The following is a 22675-nucleotide window of genomic DNA, read 5'->3' on the forward strand; positions in this document are numbered from 1 at the left end:
CACCTTGTACAGCAGCCAAGCCCAACAACCTGGAAATCTAGAGCAGAGTGAAGGCTTTGCTCTCAGCTTTGAAAAGACCAAGCTGGCTGGGAACTCAGCCTGAAAAAGATCAATGTTAACCTGGTGCATTTGACAATGGGAAGAGCCCAGCAGAGATAGCAGTTCCTTTTCTTTTCGTCCTTCTCCTAGGACAACTGCCACGCTGAAGCTTCCTCCCGGCCTGCAACCAGGCTATGCTGCTATCAAAGACCTCTTAGAATGGAGCTGTGCAGCATGCAACTCTCAAAAGAGTAAGACACCTCATCATCAGTTTGTACCTCCACTGCTCCCCTAGTTGATCTCACAAGGGAAACCACAGAGCTGTCTTACTCACCTGAGAGACAATTCACTCTGTCCTTTGTGCATCCTTTGCAAGGGTAGAATTACATTCAGAACTGGCTCCCCAACCTCGACTGCAAGATAGTAAGAGTCCCTGCACCTAGAACCTGAAGCAGCCTCCCCATACAGCTTGCTTCCAAGCCTAGAATGATCCAGGGACGGAGACTGTTTTGTGCCTCACCGTAAAACCCATCATGACACCTAATAACTTTTGCTGACTGATAGCCAACACCAAGTCTGGATGGGAGACTTTATTATGTTTCACAACATGAACACGGAGGTGGGCGGGTGCTACAGCAAATACCTCAGGTAAAGGAATCACTGGATGAGCAAGCATGCCCACCCCGCCCTTGCATCCCCCTTCCTTGTGCGTGGGTCTCTCAGAGACTGGTCCTGGTGTCCCAAGTTTACAAATCCCAAGTGTTGAAAGGAGACATGAAGAGTGGCAAAAACACCATCCACAGAATGGAAGCGGGGGGGGGGACTTTAGAGTAGCTGATGAGAATCACATTACAGGAAATCGGTTCCACTGCGTTATGACAGGTGCTCAGCGTCCAATTCTCCCTAGATGCCCGTCATACGGGGCCCTCGGTGATTCCCTCCAGGGGCAAGCTGGGTGCACTGTCAGCCGTAGGCCTCTCCTCCTTCTTCAGTGAAGTGGGCACTCGGAGGCTGACATATGGTTTGTGGCACGCTGTGTTGGCCAGAGGAGGATAATGCTGTCTGTAGCAAATATAGGCAAAAATGAGGCCAATCACTCCTCCAACAAAAGAATCTAGTCAGGAGAGAGGAAGTGGGAAAATGGTTATTCTTCCTTTACGTGGTCAGCCTGGATTTCCAGAAAGTTCTTTTTCCAGTTGCCCTAGATGCTGGATTGCTTTCAGTCTTTCCAACCCAATCCCCACCTCACTCCCCTGGAAGACCAAAGGAAAGAGCGCATGCTGGAGGTGCAAATCATGGTGGTCTCTGCAAATCACTGGCATTCCTAGCACTTAAGTGCTAAAACCAAGGATTCAGACTAGTGAAATGGCTCAGTGTGCAAAACGCCTGTCAAGAAGCCTGATGACCAGAGTTCCATCCCCAGCACCTACATATAGTAGACGGAGAGAACAGGCCCCACAAAGTCGTTCTCTGACTTACATGTGTGCCTCGCCTCCTATATCCCACACACAATTAATATTTGGAAAATCAAGGACTTGACTCTAACACCCTCCCCCATACACACACTTCTTTAACTCACACCTGATCATTGCATGAGCTCAGACTGGTATTCTAGATTTTTCAGAGTAACTGAACTCTGGAAGAAGAATCCTAGCCATCTCTCTCTCATCTGAACACCGCCAGAGAGGCTGACACTTATTTTTCCTAGGCCAGTCTTGCCGGAGTCTTTCCATCTTACTGGTGAGCCACAAAACCCCAGCAGGTGTTCAGGTCTCTGCCTCACCATATGTGGTTTCTCTAGGATGAAATAAACCTTCAGAGGTATATGGTAAGTAAAACCTTTAGCAGTCTTTGAGACTTGGCAAAATTTTTAGAGCTCTGTAAAAAGGAGCCTGATCCCTCTGATGAGCTGTGGGTATCTACAAGATGAGGCAGTGGTAGTGCAGAGAGATGAAACAGCACATTCACCTGCAGGCAAAGATGGGCCTTAAACATGGCACTCAGCTGCTCAATAGAGATCCCATGAAGATGCCCTATACATCAGCCCTCAGTATGTGTGGTGCACACCCAAATTATTTCTGCCCAAACATCCTGACACAGTGTAGACCTCCCACAGTAAAAGAAATCTGGAACTCAGGTCCAGTCACTGCCATGCTCAGTTGCCATCCTCTAAAGATTCCACCTACACTCTGATTAGAGAGTTCCACCTACATTCCGGTTAGCTTGTTGATTTGTGCGCACTACCTACAGGCTGTTGGAAGCACCTCCATTTTCCACAGCATTCCAGTTAAATTCTATCGCTGTGAATGAAACAGGCCAACATCTTGCTGCTCATCGCACAATTAGCTAATACCATGACCAAAAGCAACTTAGGAGAGAAAAACTGTTTACTTCAGCTTATAGTTTCAGTCTATCATCAAGGGAAGCCATGGAAGGAACATGAAACAGAAACCACAGAAATATGAAACAGAAACATTGCTTGGTGGCTCAGTTAAAGACCTATGCTTGGCTACCTTTTTTTTTATATAACCCTGATTACCTGCCTAGGGAATGGTGTCACCCAGAGTAGGTTAGGCCCTTCTACATCAATTAGCAATCAAGATATTCCCCACATGTACATGAATACAGGTCAATATGATCTGGGACATCCCTTTATTTCAGAGACCCTTTCAGGTGACTCTAGGCTATATTAAGCTGACAGATAAAATAATCTAGGACACAATTACCCTGAATTTGTGTCCCTTGCTGGTCTAGGGGCTATGTACACCCTGACAGGTTCATTCTAGGCCTAATAACCATGTGACTTTCTGAGGTCCTGGCCTTGAGAATGCAACAGTGGGATAAAGGCTATGTCCACCTTGGGTCTGACAAGGAATAACTGCTTCCACACTTCCTGAGCCTTGGCTCCCTTATCTCTCAGATGGAGATAAGGTCTCAGTAGTCTCCTCAATGACGGTGACAATAAGTTCTGCTACGATTACTAAAGTTGATGCCGCAGGGCCTGTCACAACAGGACCTAAAAGTGGCTGTCCCCATCCTGCCCCTCTCATATCTTACGCCAGTATTTCTGGGGGTTCCTTGATTCTTCACTGTCTTTCTTCTTACCCATCGAGCCAACTGTCAGAGCTCTAACCTCAGGAACACGGCCATGTTTTTATAGCACTCTATTTTATTTTTAAATGAAGTATTCTTTTAACAAAAGATTAATTAATTGTGTGTGTGTATGTGTGTGTGTGTGTGTGTGTGTGTGTGTGTAAGAGGAAAAATGGGGCTTTTTTTCTTCCCTTCTACCATGTGTGTCCTAGAGAACAAACTTATTTGTCAGACTTAGCATCAGGTGCCTTTACCCACCAAGCCACCTCACCAGCCCTTTGTAGCATTTTAAATAAACTTGGAAAACATGTGTCACCCAAGAACCTGTAAAGCAGTATATACTATGAATTCTTGAACAGGGCTTCAAGGCACAGGTAGGCATCATGGAATGAAGCAGCAGCTCAAATGAAGAGTGTCCTCATATAATCTCTGGGTATCAGTCCATAAAACACGTTCCAACCTTTTCTAGTTCAAGGTCTTTGAGCTGCACTATTACATCGTTTTATTATCTTGGCCAAGCTCAGGGAACATTCCCACCGGGTGTTATTTTTATGAGCATCTAAAATAAACTACAAAACCTAACCTACATTTGAGCCATTGACTATCAAACAGCCCAAAGACCTAAGTCTACAAATGATAGCGTCTGGCTTCTGTACCACACAGCATTTCAAGAGGAGGGTCATTGACTGAAGCTGTCTAACAAGTCCAGGCATATGCTTCCTGGGCTCACTGATGTAGCAGCATGTAAGGAAATGGTGATGTCAAGCTAGTTCCTATTGGATGGAACAAGTGAGAGGCCCAAGGGCACGGGAAGCAGCAGGGACAAGATGGGGTCTTCTCTAAGCCACAGTCCCTCAGAGATGTGTTTATTACCAAGGTGTGAACAAAAAATATCTTCCTTTATGGAGAGCTTGTCATCAAGGGCTCAAGTAGCTACTGCCGTTTTAATTAACTCACATTCACAACCTGTTGACAGATATCAAGCAAGGGACATGAAGGTCTTCACTGGAAGAAAAAGCCACTTAGGACTGAGTTTCCCCCAGGTATGGTAGCATACTCCTGAAAGACTCAAAAAAGAAATGAATAGCCCTCCATGTCCCTGGCATCCACATGCTGCGGTCTCCTTAATTAGCCTTGATGTCAATCTTTCAACCTCTTTGTTTATTGTATGTGTATCAGGCATTAGGCGTTGGCGTCAGATTTCCGACATCAGAACTAATGAAGTACAGGAGATCCTTCCATCCAGAGTTTACAGTCCTGGGGTCAAGGCAGAGGCTGTTTAATGATGGCTTAGCAGTGAGCTACAGCTCTGATGGGGGCCTGAGAGCTGACTCAGCAGTGTGGCCTGGGCTAGCCTGGAACACAGAGTTGTGCTGACGGTATGACCCAAAGGTTGAGACCTAAGAATGAGCAAACGTTATATAGGGGAAGTAGAGGCAAGATAGGCACCTGTGGGTTTTCTAGGAAAAAGGAAGGAAATTCATAAAGCTGCCCCCCCAAAATGGAATAAAGGGGCTTGTCAGACTGAGAAACTGGTAGTGGGGCCATCTAATAAAAGGGTTATAGGACATAGGTCACCCATCTGGTTGGCATGAAGAGCATTTCTCACATTCCCATACAGTTCTGGTGAGCCCTCACCGTGGACCACAGTTCACTTCTCCTCTAGGGTATGTCATCTGTGCGTCTTGCAGCCTCACGCCTTCCTTCCTGTTTGGTACCCATTTCCAAGTGTCTGCCCAGTAGATGGCATCTAGGCTCCTAGATGGAGCTCAGGTCCATTGCCTAAAGACTCAATCGTTTCTAATTTGTAAATGTTTGGCAAACACACTAAACAACATCTACAAAACACACTTAACTGTCAACACCACCAGCCACAAATGGCCACGCATTCCATGGCGCCTAAAACAGGCAAAGCCAGAGACAGAAAGTCTGTCAGTGTTGCCAGGAGCAGGGGAGGGTGACTGCTAATACATTTATGATGGCTGCACTATTCTGAATGTGCAGACAGAACCCACTGCACTGGGCACTTCAAGGGGGAGAGCTATACAGTGCTAAATCAGAGCTCAATGGAGACTTTCTTTATTAAAAAAACAAAAAACAAAAAAACAGAGGGAGGAAACCAACAGCAGATTGTTTCCAATGGGACCAGAAACTGTGACTTTGAATCCAGCAACCCGAGAACTGAATTATGCCTTTAAAATGCACACAAACTAATCCTTATCTTGTGAGGTCAAAGAGCAGGAAAGGGCCGCACCATGTCCCCCACAACCAGCATGCTGAGCTGTGTTGACCTGCTTCAATAAAGCAACCGTGTGAACAAAGGCTCCCTAACATCTATTGGCAGGTGCCCTGGAAGAACACATCCATTCCTGTCACCTTGACAACATCCAACATCATTGCGTTAATTTTGACTTTGGAGCTTGTATGCCTTGGGCTTCATGACCCAAGACAGCAGAGCAAGATCAAACTCTGGAAAACTGAGCAATTGCATCTGACCTTTTTGATTGTTTGGATGATGATTATGATGATGACGATGATGATTTCCAGTGTTTCTCTAACTAGTAAGATTTCTGTCAACCTACCTAGTAAACTGTAGGCTGGAGGCATGGAGGCCATACTGCTTTACTGAGCCCACAGGCACAAGGAGGCAAGACAGAATGAATATCTAAAATGCAAAAAAAATTTAAATCTACTTTTAAGAGGTAAGAGCTTACAGAAAATGTGGCTTATTATATTGAAATTAGTTGGATGAGTTCAGAGAAAATGGGAGTATCTGTGTCACCCTGCCATATTTCAGAAATATTGGCTTTTGATGCTTAGGGTTTAGTCAACCCAAGCAAGTGATAGAAGCCAGCATTCTCTGCAGAGGAAAGTGCTTCTTACACAGGCAGTGTGAACTACTCAGCCACTGCTTGGAATGTCGTCATACAAGAGGAAGCAAGCTAACTAAATGATGTTTTGACTATGTAGTCTAACATAAAAACCCTCTCCCTGAAGTGGGAAGGGTAGTGAAAGGGGCCTGCTGTGGAGTGGTCTCATTTTTTTGAAGCCCACAACTACTGGACCCAATAGCAAATTTTCTGTCTCATCTGGGCTCCTAGATGCTTCCTGTTTGTCTTTTTCTTCCTCTCTTAGTATGTTATGGTTAACCTATGTCTCATGCACTACTGGGACATTTTCTTCAGTCTCTAGACAACTTTCACTCTTGCCTGATACAGCTGAGGATGTTAGCAGCGCAAAGAATAAATACGACTTGTAAGAAATGAGCATGCGTTACGCCATGTACATGTTTGCATACCCAATACTGAAGAGGTTGAGGCAGGAGGATCTTGAGTTTGAGGCTTAGAAGATTGTCTAACAATATGGACAAAGGTTTGCTAACATCTCTTGGCAGGTTTCCAGGAAGAACACATCCATTACTGCCAAATTGACAACATCCAACATCATTGAGTTATAATATTAGTTCTGGATTATAAAAAAAAGTTCTAGGCCAGCATGAGTTCACAGTGAGACTGCCTAAAAAAAAAAAAGGCAAAATTTAGTAAAAATCATTCACTTATTTAGCATATATTTATTGAGCTAACCCATGTCCTTTTAAAATTTCTGTCAAATTCCTAATCTTTATCCCTGAGAGGGATTACTAGGAAACTGTGTCTTACGGTTTTGACATCACCGTGAAACCAAACAGATGACCTTGTATTTCTCATCTTTCTGCTGCTGCTTCCTGAATGTTGGGATTAGAGATGTGTGACACCACACCCAGTTTTTATGAAGTACCTAGGCTAGACCCTCCTGCCCCACGTGAGACATAGGTAATCACACTACCAACTAGCTACATTTGCAGCAGAAAGTGGGTTCTTCCTAGAAGTAACTAATGAGGTCATTGGGGTGGATCCTGACCCATTATGGCTGCTTTCCTTGTAAAGAGGGACGGTTAGGGCAGAGAAAGGAAGAGGGAGTTGATGTGAAGAGATGCAGAGAGAATGTCAAAGGGGACTCTGCTCCATAAGCCAAGGAACAATTTGGATATGAAAAACTGGCAGAGGCAAGAAAGAATCTTGCAGGTTTCTGGGAAATCTGTCTTGATGTTCACTTGCCCAGCCTCCAGAATAGTAAGACAATATATTGCTGTCATTCAAAACAGCTGGTATTTAGATGTTTGTTTCAGTAAATCTAGGAAACTCCATCAGTATAAATATATAGCATGTGGCACTCAAACATCCCTGTCTATATTGGATGGGTCAACCTTTGACACATATCTGGTCATTTACGTATCATGCATAGTTGCCGTCATTTAACTGCCACAGGAATGATTTATTTACATAAGGCCTATAGATAGGATTCACAAAGTTTGTCTTCTTCCCTTACTCTAGGGATAGGAACAGACAATTGTCAGTATGAACTAAATTGGTTGTTAAAAAGTAGCAAATGAGTTAGGGTAGCGGGGCGGGATATGAGGGTGTGAGCAATTGAAAAGAAACTGTCTATACCAATGTGATGTGCGGAGCTAGGCTAGAGGAGGGCAAGGGACTACTACATGCCCATAGCAAGGAGGAAAGCATGGCAGGCACATGAGAAGCCAGTGCAAAGGCCCCTGAGTGAGATGGGCCTGGAATGTTCAAGGAACAGCAAGAAGCCACATGAGCAGGCAAGTCCGAAGAGTGGGATCTTGCAGGTCACTGCAGGGTGTGGGCTATGATGTTAAAGGAGTAGAGAGGGTATGGATGGAGGATTCCTGCAGGAACTCATGGACAAGCCCACAGGCTCACTGAAGGCTCACTGACTGCAGCAAAGGGACAGGGAAAACCAGCCGGGAACATTGCAGCATGAGGGGAGGAATTGAATTTTAACTTTTTTTTTTTTTCGAGACAGGGTTTTTCTGTATAGTCCTGGCTGTCCTGGAACTCACTCTGTAGACCAGGCTGGCCTTGAACTCAGAAATCTGCCTGCCTCTGCCTCCCAAGTGATGGGATTAAAGGCATGCGCCACCACTGCCCAGCTTGAATTTTAGAAATACATTGATCATAAAAGTTTACAGAAAATCACAGGAAGCCAAGAAGAGAAGTGAAGCAAAGTATCCATGGCTGTCTGGAGCAAGCAACATCTTTCCTCAGGGAAACTGGGCAAAAGATCTGCCTGTCTGGTGGCTGCATAGAGGGAGGGACACTATGGGGGCTTCAGACTGTTTCCACTATCCTAAGAACCAACACAGACATGGTGCTTATCATAGGCAGCTGGGCTCTGAGGTCTCTAAATAGCATGGAACGCTGTGAGTTGAGCCATACCACACAGATAGCTGATGGAGGAGAGATACATTCCTTTGGGATGGAGTACTCTAAACAGAGAGCAGCAGGCCATAGTTTTTTTGGCCCAGGGCTGGTAGGTTTCTGGTGGGAATAACCATACAATTCTAAAAACTCCTTTAAAGTCTCTTTATTTAGAACACCAAAGGATTGCTTCTGATAGCCTAAGAGAGGTCGGCTTGGTGAAGTGTGTGTGTGTGTGTGTGTGTGTGTGTGTGTGTGTGTGTGTGTGTGTGTGTATGTGTATGTGTGTGTGTGTGTGTGTCTGAGTGTGTGTCTGAGTGTGTACCAGTGCTAATTCACCCAGGGATGATGGAGCAAAGCACATGTTATTTCCAGTCCTAGCTATGGTTCTTCCCTAGCCAGAAATCACAAATACTCATGAGTGAGAAGAGGCAGAAGCTGGCTTATGGCATACTCTGTCCTTCACTGCATCAGTTTTCCCAAAGAGGGATTCTATAAATTTCTGAGTTCAAATCCTTTGTGTTTGTGGTTAATCACAAAGGTGAACCCTGTTACCAGGCATGGGTCTTTGCCTTGGCACAACGTGTGAATCTCTCTGGCTTCCAAACGGTCTGGAAGGCAGCCTAGCACAAAGACAAAGGGAACAGCAGCTACATAGAGTTTTAGAATTGATCCAGCTAGCTCTTTCTGGGGAAGTTCCACTCAATATTTTATGTGTAGCCCCACCTATGCCTGTACTCCCATATTCCCCTCAATATAGTAAAAAAAAAAAACAGTACATTTGTCTATTTAGGGTGGGCTAGGGAGGTAGAAATAACAAAAAACAAGCATGCCATGTGATGTTATGGGATATTGATTAGACATGACTATGTAATGAAGTAATCGGTTGTATTTCCATACAGACATCATTGCTTAAATCACACTGAAATGGAGTCATACAATTCCATAATAGTAATGATGCTAACTAACATTAATAATGAGAAGGACATGGAATTTGCTGATGCCTACTGGGGTTCCATATTGATTTTCACCTTGATTGATGGTCCTGCCAACGGTCACTGGGCAGCTCAGTTCACCACAGAGAAAAATACCAATTTGTCTCAATCAAGCATCCTGCCTCTAATATCCACCTACACTGCAATCAAAGGCCTGGCTGGGATGTGTTTGTCAAGCTGAAAGCCTTAGAGGCCTCCTCCAGTTCTCCCAGAACAACCGAGGATTGAATAAACACAGTTTCTCATTCTTTTCCTTGTGGCTGCATTATTCAGCCACAGAGAAAATGGCAACAAGTCAGGCAAGGGTTGAGAGGGTTGAAAAACTTCACACTTCACCTCTTAGGTTGCCAGTACAAATTCACTAAACAAAGATGAAGCAGGGAGTTGGGGAGAACATAAATTCTGAACCTTTTTTTTTGAAATTTGGGATAGGTTTTCATATATCTCTGGATGAACATAATCTCACTGTACAGCCAAGGCTGATCTTGAACTTCGGCTCATCCAGCCTTCATCTCCCTAGTGCTAGTATCCTAAGTGTGCACCTCCACACTCAATTTATGTAGTGCTGAGGATGGAGCCCAGTACTTCGTGCATTCTAGGCAAGCATTCTACCCATGAGCTATTTCTCTAGCCCCTTCAAGCTCTTCGTTGTTTCCCAAATCCAAGAGGGTAAACTAAGAGTGGCAATTCAGTATTAGTTGCTTATGAACAGATCATGTGGCAAAAATACATCTGCCACAAGTCAGCTGTTTAGGAAATGCTCCACATCCTTTCTCGGTAGCCGTGAACGAGGCACTGGGGGATACTGATGAGCACAGGGCACCTGCATTTACTAATGACATTTGGGTTCATTGTGGCATTTAGTCTATCAGAGTGCTTTGTGAAATATTCAGATATTATTCGATAGCAAAGGAAGAAACTGCAGTTCCCTGGGTAACAGGAGACATAATTCACTCAAGGCCATTTGGCCTATACTGTTCTTGCTGGGAAATGCCCTAACCCCTTAACCTTGTAGGCACAAAGGAGGTGGGAAAACACTACAAAAGCCAGTGCGGCAGTGAAGACATACTTCTGTTGCTTGTTGGCTCAGGGACTCAGTCTTTCCTTTCTTCTTATAATGTGGTTTTCATGACACCAAGAACTTTGCTCAACTCAGTGGTAAAGATAAAGAACCAGGGAGAGCTGCAGCTACAGCTCAGCGGTCCTTTCTTTACCTCCTCTGTGTGGGGAGTACTGGATGACCACGTGCCCCCTGTCTAAACTGTGCTTCAGTAGCTCCTCCACACACCCCACACCATCTAACCCAAAAATGCCATCTCAGATACATGACTCCCAAGATATGAGCTTCAGGAGGGCTGGGAGTAGGTCAGAAGCTGGGAGGGAGCAGAAGAAACTGGCTCTTTACTGGTGACTCTCAGAAGTGACCAGAAAGAACAGGCTTGCTCTAGCCTTGTGGTGGGTACTAAGAATATTAGTGAAATTGGGTCCCTAGGCTGTACATACTCTTTGGCACTGCCTCTGTGGTGAGAAATATGTCCTTGGGGACTAGATTTACAATAGGAAAGGAGCCAGAAACAATATGGCACTGAGACTGAAGACAGATCCAGCAGAGAAATCACATTTGGGTCTGAGGCCAGGGTGACTACAATGAAGACTTGACATCCTGGGAGGACTTGAACAGTCTTCTTGAGAACAAATGAGAAGGACTCAGCAGGAGCAAGATGAATACCAGGACACACTTGAACAGACCTGTGTTTTATAACCATATCGTGTCCGGCTTTTGACAATGGGGCCTCAGTTCTTCCCAATTCAATGAACACCCAACATCCATCCCTGGAAGAAGAGAGGGGCTACTGTGAGGACTGCTCAGGACTCACCTTGCCAATGATGCTTGTAGTCACACATGCGGGACAGGGCGATCATCATGGCACAGTACAAGGGCAAGATAGCAGCACAGAGTCGCCAGCTCTTCCCCCGCCCACTCTCCGTGAAGCAATGCAGCTTGCCAGCCAGGTAGAACGTTGTGAATCCGAGGCCTGAGAAGGCAACTGTCAAAGAGAAAAAAGCAGGCATTACCCTAGCAGGTGAGGAGCAGCAGGAACTTGGTGTATCTCAGGCTTCCTGTCTGCCATCTTCATGCCTGAGGCCAGGGCTAAGAGGAACCAGGCACCTTTTAGGTAATCTGTTCTCCTGCTACAGCTATTCTAGAACAAACATTCAACCATGAGAGTGACCTTCCAACTCTGCATGTGCCCAAAGCCTATTCTGTGTCATTATTCTTTCACTCACTCATTCAACAAAAGGTTAATGATTCTTGTGATAGGTGCTCTTCGTTGTCAACTTGACATACCTGGATCAATTAAATCTCAATTAAGAATCAGCCTTCATCAGGTTGACCCATGGGCATATCTATAGGGCAATTTCTTGAATGCTAATTGAGGGAGAAGGGCCCAGCCTACTGTGGGCAGTGTCATCCCTAGGCATGGGAGACTGGGCTATTTAAGAAAGGTAGTTGAACATGAGCTGGGAAGCAAGCCAATCAGGTTCCTGCTACAAACTCCCTGGCTTCTCTTCATGATGGACTGTAACCTATAAGATGAAATACACTTTTTATTCCCCAAGTTGATTTTTATTTTCAGAGTGGTTTATCACAGCACAGAAATCTTAGTTAGAACAGCTATCCAATATATGCTAGGCACACACATGTTAAACGGGAAAAGAAAAAGATGAACAGGACATGGTCACAGGACTTGGGGGCTGATGGAAGAACATGGCCGTTCTGAGAGACTATGTTAGAATATATTATATGCAATAAGAAAAAAATGCACCCAGGAAAATAAGAAAAGTTTTTGCTTACATTAGAAGGGTCAGGGCAAGTAAGACGACTGAAACAATTTCTTGGTGTTGTTAGAGACAAAACGCGAAAATACTAAACATGAGTGGACTTGATGCTGAAGCCACTCATGACAAACACCTTGAAATCTTTTTAAATTATAAAATTTCTGTACTTTAGAAACGCAAAGACTTAAAACCATGGAGTCTGAATATAGTATACATAAAATGGCAAGCTTTCATCCATCTATTTATGGCCATATGAATGGATCTGGAAGTCACTCTAGTAAGTGAAGTAAATGTGCCCAAGAAAGACAATTTTAGTTTTGTTTCTGTTGTTGTGACAAACATCCTGAAAAAAAGCAACTTAGGAAACAAAGGGTATATTTACTTACAGTTCCAAGTTCCAGGTCCATTACTGTGGGGGAAGTCAAGTCAGGTGAGCAAAGCATAAGATGCAGAGTCAAAAGTAGAGAGAATAAACATACGGGCCCTTGCTTTCTTACTCTGAGATAGCGTCCTCCTCTCCTATACTGTTCATAGGGAATGATGCTGCCCACAAGGAGCTGGATTTTTCATAATTTACCAATTAAGACAATCTTGCCCATACATATAGGTCAACCTATCCTATAAAATTCCTCATTTAGAATCTCTTTCCTACTGATTCTAGATTGTATCAAATTGTATCAACAGTTTAAACTAGTAATCACAGAGAAAAATGCCATACATTTTCACTCATTCAAGATCTAAAACTTTGATCTCACAGCAGAGTAAAACAGTGGTCACTAGCGGTTAGAATGGATAACTAGAATAGAGAGAGTTTGAGTGAAAGACATCAAAGCAGTTTATTAGGAAGGCTTGGTTCAAATGCTCTGTATCACAGCAGGATTTCTGTGACCTATGACATCTGTTGTGTATTTCAGGATCAATAAAAGTATCCAAAGGTTTCTACACAAAATGGTGTTTGAGGAGATGGACATGCTAACTACCTTGGCTTGATCATTCTGCATTGTTTACAAGTATCAAACTAGCAAATTCCTTCCTATAAATAGGTATAAATATTGTTAATATTAAAAAATGTTTAGAGAATTGATGTTGAAAAAAAAAAACACAGTTTAATTCAGTGAGATTTAAGCCCTGAGGGCTTAAAACAATGGTACCCAACCCAACACAGAGTCTCCTTTAATAGACAGGAAACTACTGGTATTTAGGTTATATTGCCAGGCAGCCTACCTGTAGTGATCCGGCATGGTTCCTAGATTACATGTGTCTGTTCCTGGGTGTAGACCTGTGTCCCATATCTGAATTTCCCTGTGGTTATAATGGCTGCCATGACTGAGTTCAAAGGTTTTTCTTGAGGCCAGGTACTGCAGCTGCCCATCTTCTCCGGAAGGCAGACTTACCAAACCTTCATCTTGATTGGAAGATACTTTTTGAAGATGAGAGCTCCTATACACTCAGCCCACACAGTGACTTTGGGAGAACAGCTCTGACAAATATTTTGTCACTACACCAACAAGTCCAAGGGATGGTGCACAGCCTGCAGTGAAGTGTGGGCATCACGAAGGAGTTTCTTTTTTTTTTTTCTTTTCTTTTCTTTATTTTTTTTTTCGAGACAGGGTTTCTCTGTGTAGCCCTGGCTGTCCTAGAATTCACTCTGTAGACCGGGCTGGCCTCAAACTCAGAAATCTGCCTGCCTCTGCCTCCCAAGTGCTGGGATTAAAGGCGTGCGCCACCATTGTCCAGCAATGAAGGAGTTTCTTATAAATCCAGACTCACTCTCAGGCTGGCTCCAGGCCCATGAGTGACAACTGGCTTTTCACAGTATCGCTAAAAGGATCTATATGAACACTGCAGTGTGAGGAGCCCTGGCCTAAAACACATCCAACATCTTTTTATGGTGTCTTTAGGTCAATCTCAAGGAGTGAGATTCTGAGTGAAATTCTGAGTGTGTGTGGGGACTAGTAAATTTCCTGTTCAAAGTTGTTTACAAAGGTGGAAAATTAAAAATGACTAGTTAAAGGCATAAATAACGCAGCTGTGACACCTCCAGCAGCCGGGGGTGGGGGTGTGGGGGGGTCGAGGGTGTAACATGAAAACCCAGATTACATAACAATGTTGAATGAAGAGAGGGGGACTCAACGGTAGGTTTCAGGCCAGCATAGCTGGCAAGGGTGAATTGCCTTCAGCTTTTCCAAATCATCTCTGAAAAGTGTGGAGCTACTTAAAGGGGATGCTGGTTATGAACGTGAACTTGCAGCAAAGTAGATCTCCCTCAGCAGCCAAAGCAAACAAGGTTACAATGGATCCCCACGGAAGCAAAAGTAAGGAAACGCACATGCAAGCTGTACGTGTGCACACGAGTTTTTCTCCTTATGAGTAGCATTCCAACAGCAAACACATGTTGAGGATTAAGCTTAGCCTAAGAAGATATGAGACAGTTCTGCCCAGCATGGCATGCTAGGATGATAGAAGGATATTAATGACTTCCATAGTGTTCTAAAAGTGGAACCATTGGGGTACCGTCCTAGCTGGTTCAATACCTTCTTAATTTCCACTCACATGCACTGGACTCCATCCTTCCCATTCATTTCCAGTCTCCCAGGAGGTACAGGAGTGGGAAGGCTGGTCAGCTCATTCTTATTGGCTCTGGCCTCATCCCGAGCTCTTACAGGAGGAATAAAATGTTCTTTATTGAAGAGAGACAGCTTAACAAGTCTATCCACCTAATTACCCTAAGTGTGAGGAGCAGAAAAGTATGGCCCTGGGGCTCTGTTGGGCTATGGATGGAAGTTTCCAGAACTAGAGAGGAGACAGCTCAGAGCAATGCCAAATTGTCATCTCTCAGGAAAACAAGAATATTTTAAAAGCCAAGGAACACCGTGTGGATGGTGATGCTAATAAATTTGTATACTATTCATATAAAAATGTCTTTAAGACTTCAACACAGATGCGTCATCAGCTCAAGTTACCAATTCTACTTGCACTTTAGTATCTTCAGGAGATGGAGAAGGAAGGAGATGCCTGGCTAGCAATGAGGTTCCAAGCTCTACCTGCCTTCTGTCACCCAGGAGCTCTCACAGGGCAGTGCTGGCACCAGCTCTGGCTTTAAGGGCTTTTTATCATTCTTTGGAATGCAGGTAAAGTCCTCTCTCCTGCCCAGTGGGAGGCAGCACCGTGCACAGCCTCTCCCAAGCAGAGAGGCCTTTTCCTCTTCATAGAGGATTTCCGTTTTAAAGGTAGAGAGCAATTGCCTGGAGGCCAGGAGAACTGCAGCAGCCAGTTTCCTTTGACACATGCTACTGGCCTTTGGGCAGTACTTTAAAAATGCTGCATGCTCTTACTTTTCTAGGTGACAATTTAAAGCCCCAAATTCATGCTAAATCTTATGCTTGCCACTTTCTTGCTGACATTTATACAGATTTGGCCCAGTGTTCTGCTTTCTGACAACAAACTTAGGGATTGGATTCCTTCTGGCTTGGCAGACACAACAGAGCATCACACTGTTCTGGGTCTTTACTCCTTTGCCTTTTCATTAACCACTGAGTCTAAATTAGACCCACCAAGCTATGGTTGAATAAATACCATTCCTTAGGAGACAAGGGGTTTGGTACCAGAATGCAATAATGTTCCATGAATCATTCAGCTCTGAGATCCTGAATCATAGATTCAAATTCAATGAGGACAGCAAGTAAGAAATTCATTAAAGACAAAATCTCTAACTCCAACCATGCTACACCCTAATTTCTTCTCAAAGGAACTCAGTGGAGCTACTGGGGGCTCTTCATCCCACCTTGAAACTAGTTAGATGATACCCATTTGCAGTGACAGTCGATTCTCTGTCTCCCTTTAAAAGGATCACTACTTTCTAACACGATGAAGAAACAAAACTGAGACGAGAATGTAGCAAGGCAGGTAGAGTGCTTGCCTGGCATGCATGAGGCCCTTGTCCACTTCTAGCAGCTCATAAGCCTGGCATGGAAGCACAGACTACAATCCCAACACTCATGCAAGGATGGCAGGAGACAGAAAGATCAGAAGTTCAAGGTTATATTCAGGTGCGTATAGAGAATTTAAAGCCGTCTTGGAAACACAGGAAACCCTATCTCAAAAGAGGAACAGGGGAGGAGAGAAAGGGTGAACCCAACCCTAGCTGAGAAAATGGGCTTTCAAATTCATAGTCAGTGCACTGTCCACTTTGGAAGATGGGATTATAAGAGAGATAAATATATATTTGTTAGCATTAGCAAGAATAGAAATATGAGCAGACTGTTTCTAAACAAAACAAAACAAAACAAAACAGTGAAGTGAGGGAATTCCAAGAACCTGAATTTTCTGGGCAACAAATTCACTGACAGGTATCCTAGAATTTGTAAGACATGTATGGGTGCTTGCACACACACAGCTCTTTACCACAGACTGGAAGGAAGTGGGCATGGTGGTCTGCAAGAAAAGCCTTGTGCCTTTTGCTTTCAGAGACTGCAGGCTTTCTTGGATGGAAGGAGTTAACTATAAATATTGACAGGAGGGTCTGCCTGATAGCAGCAAAGAGGCTCTTAGCTGGGAAGAAGGCAAAAGTGAGATTGTCTCACCTTGTTTCAAGAACAGGAGAGCCCACTTGTTTTCAATGACAAAGCCAAAGGAAATGGTTCAGGATATGTCCCAGGCCCAGCCAGTGACAGGCCTGCCTGCCTCCCAAATGATGCTGGGTAGCAAGCACTTGTTCCTCTTCCTGAAATCAAGATGAATGAGCAGAGATTTGCAGCTCTTCTCTGGCAAAGGAAAGTCCGTTTACTGAGCCCTCTTACTTACATCATGTGGCTTGCCTTTCCTCCTCAGTTGATTCTTAAACCAAGTCTCAGTTTAAAGATTTAAGTAGTGAGAAAACTGGCACTGAAGAAAGTTCTTCAAAAGATAATTTTTTCTTCTTATAAATGAGAACAATCCTAAGCTTCAGGTGGAAGTTCACAGACCAGATAGCCAAAGCCAACTTGAGTAAAAAGGACAATACTGAAGGTATCATAATGCCTAATTCGAAGTTATATTACAGGACAATAAAAGCAAAGCCAGCATGGTGTTGGAATAAAAATGGACACATTAGTCAATGGAATAGAAAGAAGGTCCACATTAAATATACACACAGCTACGTACAGTCACAAGATCTTTGACAAAGGTGTCAAAGCTTACACTGAGGGAAAAACAGTCTCTGTAGAAATGGTGAAGGAAAGCTATTATCTACACACGGGATGCTAGATCCTCATCTCTCACCAATTCAATCCAATCCAAGCATCAATTCAAAGAAGATCAAAGATCTCAATCTAAGATCTGAAACTTCTAGAGGAAACACTTCAAGATACACGTCTAGGTAAGGGCTGTCTGAAAAGACACCAAGAGCTGGGGAAATAACAGCAAGCTTTAAAAAATGGACATGAAAAGTTTCTGCACATCTAAGGAAGGAGCGGAGTTCTGTCAAGCCTACACAATGGGAGAAACTCTTTGCTGGCTACACGACTGAAGAAGATTAATGACTACGCTACATAGTAACCCCAAAGCCACAAACAACCCAATTAATAAGTGGCACAATGAAATGAATAAATAGTCTCCCAAAGAACACATGGCTAAGAAGTATATGAAAAAATGTTCTATATCCTTAACTATCAGTTACATGCTAATTAAAACTGTACTTTCCATCCAGTAAGAATGGCTATTCCCAAGAAAACAAGTAACACAAGGCCTGATGAGGATGTGGATGACATGGAGCCCCTTTATATTGCTAGTAGAAAATTAAATTAATCCAGCCACTATGGACACTGTAGAGATCAGTGAAGAGTTTCCTCAAAACACTAAATATGAGTCTATCATATGTCTCAGCTTTACCACTCTTGGTATATGTCCAAAAGACTCTTAAAGTCATCATATCATAAAGATGCCTTTGAAATTACATTTATTGCAGCTCAGTTCACACTAGTCAAGTTATGGGATCTGCTTAGATGTCCATAAAGAGTACACAGATAAAGAAAATGTGGTCTCAATACACAATGGAGATTTATTCAGTCCTAAAGAGGAATGAAATTATGTAATTTTCTGAAAAATGGATATAACTGGAGATCATCATATTAAACAAAACAAGCCATGGACTAGAGAGATGGCTCAGTGGTTAAGAGCACTGACTGCTCTTCCAGGGGTCCTGAGTTCAATTTCCAGCAACACATTGTAGCTTACAACCATCTGTAATGGGATTTGATGCCCTTTTATGGTGTATCTGAAGTCAGCTACAGTGTACTCATATACATAAAATAAATAAATATATCTTTTAAAAACATCCAAAAATAAAACAAAACAACAACAACATAAAACAAGCCAGACTCAGAGAGATAAACATCACATGTTTTCTCTCACTTGTGGATGTTAGATCTTCTATAAATACATCAAATTATTGATATATTTGTTGACAAAGCAGATAGGATCCTGGAAGAAAGAAGGAGGGATTGAGGGAGGGAAAAGAAATGGAGAATGTTGAGTGGGTAGAGCCCATTTGCATGACACCCTTGAAAGAGATCATCTCTATGAAACCATGGGCAAGAAAAATATGAAAAAAATAATAAAGACAATGAACAATGGAAATTTAACTTGTGTGAAATTCTGTGGACATTAAGAGATGTAAGAACCAATTCAATCATTATAGGTCACCATACTCAAGATGTCATTGATTTTAAGATTTATTGTTGTTTTTGTGCCATATAAAGAAGAAATAGTGACATCTGCTTTCTTATCACACTGACTGCAAGATGTGCTCAAACCTTAGCTAATTAAAGCTGTCTTGTAACTAATAAACCAAATGAGACAAGAATCAAGGAATCACCCTGCCTTTCTTGTTGCATTTTTAACTTTTTCTAATAATAATAAATTTCTCAGGCAAGCATCATTCAAGACACTGGAGATAGAACTGTGCTTTAACGGGGCAATCTGTGTGAATTTTCTGTCTGATTCCAAGAACTGGGGATTCCTTTCCCAAGAGGAAGGAGGGCATCACTTGGTATCTGAATGGCAAGATTGAAGGGTGCTCTGCAGAGGCTGAGAACAGCTGGACAGGACCACATGAAGCCAAGGGCGCAGGTGGCAAGCATGCTGCCACTGCCTCATAAGGACCAGTGTGGTAGTGGGTGTTAAGAACCTGGTTACCTTACCTTCTTAGAAAAATGTGTGGTCTGGTTCAGCACTTTGCTATTCCTCTCTAGGCTTCAGTAATGACAGGCTGGGTATGTGAACACTCACAAACACACTAAATAAGCAAATAATGCAATTGAGTAAACTAAAAACCTTTAAAATGTGATGTCCTGCCATTCTGAGAGCTCACTCTGGTCCTGCTTCCAATGTCAACAGTGTTTGAAGAGACCTTTGAGGCTAAGCTTGCTTCTCTTCTCTCTACTGGAGAAAAAAACTATCACCTGATAGACCTCAGGTCATTGTTCTAAGTTAAGTAGATAATATGTGGCTAATACCGCACTTACTATTCCCGGGAGCTCTATGAGTAAAGGAGGAACGGGCTTTCAGAAGCATTGAGTGTGTGCAGTACCCAGCTCCATCACTGAGTCCTGCATGAGCTTGCCTCCTGGGGATGAGTGCCTCTTCAGTTCCACATCTGCACAGTAGGTTCAGTGATAGTTGATTCTCTACGCTATGTGAGGACTACACACCAGAAACTTTGAAATCCTCAGCACAGGTCTTGGAAGCCAGTGCTTGCTCATTTCCTATCACTGGCTGTGGCATCCACTGTTGCCTCAACTCTGTGAAGCCCCATTTTGAAAGAGAAGCTTTAATAGAATCTTCTTGTAGCCTCTGGGTCCTTGGTCACATAAGTACAAATCCACTTAGAGAGAATTCCAGGGTCAGATTCCAGGGCTCTTCTCAGCCCGAGAGACTCTCAGAAGATCTTAGAAAAATTAACGAACTTGAAGACAGGCAGAAAAGAGGTTGTAGACGTTTTTCTTCCTCTCATTGCAGGAAGCCTGTGCCTCTCCAATGAGAGGGCCAGACTTGCTTGTGCCAAGTGACTCATTCCAAAAGGTATCTCCTAGAGTCCTTGGAAATAGTTCTATGTACTGGAGCCTACTTTAATCACAATCAAATTTTCTCCCTTCCCTTCCTTCCTTCTTTCCTTTCTCTCTCTCCCTCCTCCCTCTATCCTCTCCCTCTGAATTTCTGGGGCATGGTCTTATGTAGCCCAAGCTGCCTTAACCTATGTATCTACAGACAACTTTGAAACCCTGATTCTCTTGCCACTATTTCCCAAGAGTTGAGATTATAGGAGTGTTCTACCATGTCTGCCTTTATATGATCAGTTTCTCAATTTAATTCCCTAATTTCTCAACTCATAGACTCGGCCTAGCAAAGATACCAAAGACCTGGCTTCTGCCCTGGAGAAGATATACTGAAGAAAGGGAAACTGAAATAGCACAAGAAATTGAATGGAAGAAAGACTGGGAGGCAGGAAAGACTAAAGATGTGCTTGGCTGCCTGGAGTCCAGGATTGAAAGCAGCTAGCCTTTCAGAGAGTTGCTTGTAGACTCCAGGGATGGGCAGAAGGGCCAACAGCTTCCAGCAGAATCACTTAATCTAGCACCACTATTGTATCCAGTCTCACTGTCATTTGGGCCATGTTCATGTTTTGTTGATACCCCTGGGAGGCTTGCTCTTTTCTTGGGAGAGGCAGGAGGTAGGCTTGGGGAGGGAGAGAGCAGATGGTGCCCATCCTGGGTTAGAGTTCTAGAGGCACCAGTCCTGGAAACAGGCTTGACCCAGAAGAGGAAGCATAAGCAAATAATTAAGGATTTCTTTTTAAACAAGAGAATTTACCCTGTCTTTCCTCACCCACCCCAGGGATTGCTGAAAAATGCTTGTCAGGACTCTCTCTGAGGCGTGGGTGACTAGTTGGAAAGATGGGAAGTGGCTTTGTGTATCAGAACATCCCCATCTATGGCAGGTCTAAAGCCTCAAGACAACTTCTCCCCTTTCAGCCTGGATGATAAGTCACAATGATTTGAAACATAATGCAAGACTAAGCCTTCAAAGGGGAGAAATTACCTTTCCCATTATGCCTTGAGGGGAGCTGATAAGAGCCTGGGCAGGGTTCCCATAAAGATAATATTTTAATGGAAAATGCTTTTATTGCACTTCCAAAGGCCTTGGCATAACATAAATTTCACAATGAGGTCTGCATAGCAATGTACACGCTTGGGAAGGGCCAAAAGGCAGTAGATTTTGACTTGTTCCATATGCTTATCTGATTTCTTCTACTTGGATGGGGGAACCTTGGCTACAGATATCTACAGAGTCACAGTGGCTGCCATTGCCTGGCATTCTCTAAAGATAGTGTTCACCTAACTGTCTTTTATGCAGTATCATAGTGAGACAAGAGATAGCATCCTTCTGGCAGTAAGGGCAGGGCTTATAATGGATCACGGACCAATCACATAGCATGGCCTTAATCATGTTACATCTTCCCTAAATGGATAAGTAATTCTCTAGTTGGTCAAAGGAGCATGTATAGGGTTCTCCTCACTGGCTCAGCCCACAATGCGTTCAAAAGTGACCAATGTCAATTAAGAAGACCTTTATGTCCATCCAGTTCCTGCCGTAAGATCCATAAAAGATACCAGGCAGGCAATATGGCTATATTCCTCCCTGGGAACCCCTCCCACTCTCCTGAGTTTTTCTTACTTCTTAGTAAATCTACACATGCTCTTCTCACTCCCTGTCTGTTTCCTTATCTCCTGCAGCATGAAATAAGGAGCTCAGAAGCCATGGTTTAGAGTAGCTTTGCTGACCACAATAGTCTCTTACCCCAGCTTCTTGAGTTATGCCCACAAGAATATCTCTGGCACTCTCAAAGAACCCACATAGGTAGTACTTGTGACATGATTTGTTAGGGAAAACAAGCCACTAACCCCTGGGGTTCTCAGCCTACACTGGAAGGGGATACAAGTAAGCTTTCCAAGGAGGTGTGCTTCCTCTGTGGCCAAGAGAGAAGTTTATAGTGAGTGCTGGCCAAGAACCAAGCAAATCTCCTAAGCACGGCATAATGGAAGGAGTCTCAGGTATGGTAGCTCAGACCTACAGTTTCAGAACTCAGAAGGCTGAGGCAGGAGGCTTGAGTTTAAGGTTGGCCTAGAATACACAGTTTCAGGCTAGATAAGTTTCAGACTCTATTCTCCTCCCACCCCTGCAAAAAAATCTAAGAACAAACCAAAAACCAAAACCCAAAACCAAACAAATCAAAATCAACATCAAAAAAATCCCACATAATATTGTATAAAGGAAAGGCAAAAGGAACTGGGCTTGAAGTTACATCCTGAGCTCCTCCAGGTCTCTTTGTTGTTGTTGAGGAAAACAGCAGTGTTGGACATTCCCCAAACCTGGTCTAGCTGATGTGGTAGCATCCAGAGATTC

At 43.5% G+C, this 22675-nt stretch overlaps 1 protein-coding gene across 2 annotated transcripts in view; it reads right to left on the reverse strand.

Moving 5' to 3' along the window:
• Positions 1–614: 614 nt before the first annotated feature.
• Positions 615–22675, reverse strand: part of Plpp4 (phospholipid phosphatase 4) — a 123443-nt gene continuing 101382 nt past the window's right edge. Inside the window, exons 6-7 of one of the 2 annotated variants that reach the window (XM_028769446.1) lie at positions 11272–11442; positions 615–1153 (exon numbers count right to left, since the gene is read on the reverse strand). In XM_028769446.1, the coding sequence (XP_028625279.1) occupies positions 954–1153; positions 11272–11442 (371 nt within the window). In that variant the 3' untranslated portion in view covers positions 615–953. Of the gene's footprint in view, positions 1154–11271; positions 11443–22675 lie in introns of those variants that run through there. The other variant, XM_028769447.1, reaches the window with a different exon arrangement.

Source organism: Grammomys surdaster, unplaced genomic scaffold (assembly GCF_004785775.1).
Source record: "Grammomys surdaster isolate TR1022 unplaced genomic scaffold, NIH_TR_1.0 192, whole genome shotgun sequence".
NCBI classification, from domain to species: Eukaryota; Metazoa; Chordata; class Mammalia; order Rodentia; family Muridae; genus Grammomys; species Grammomys surdaster.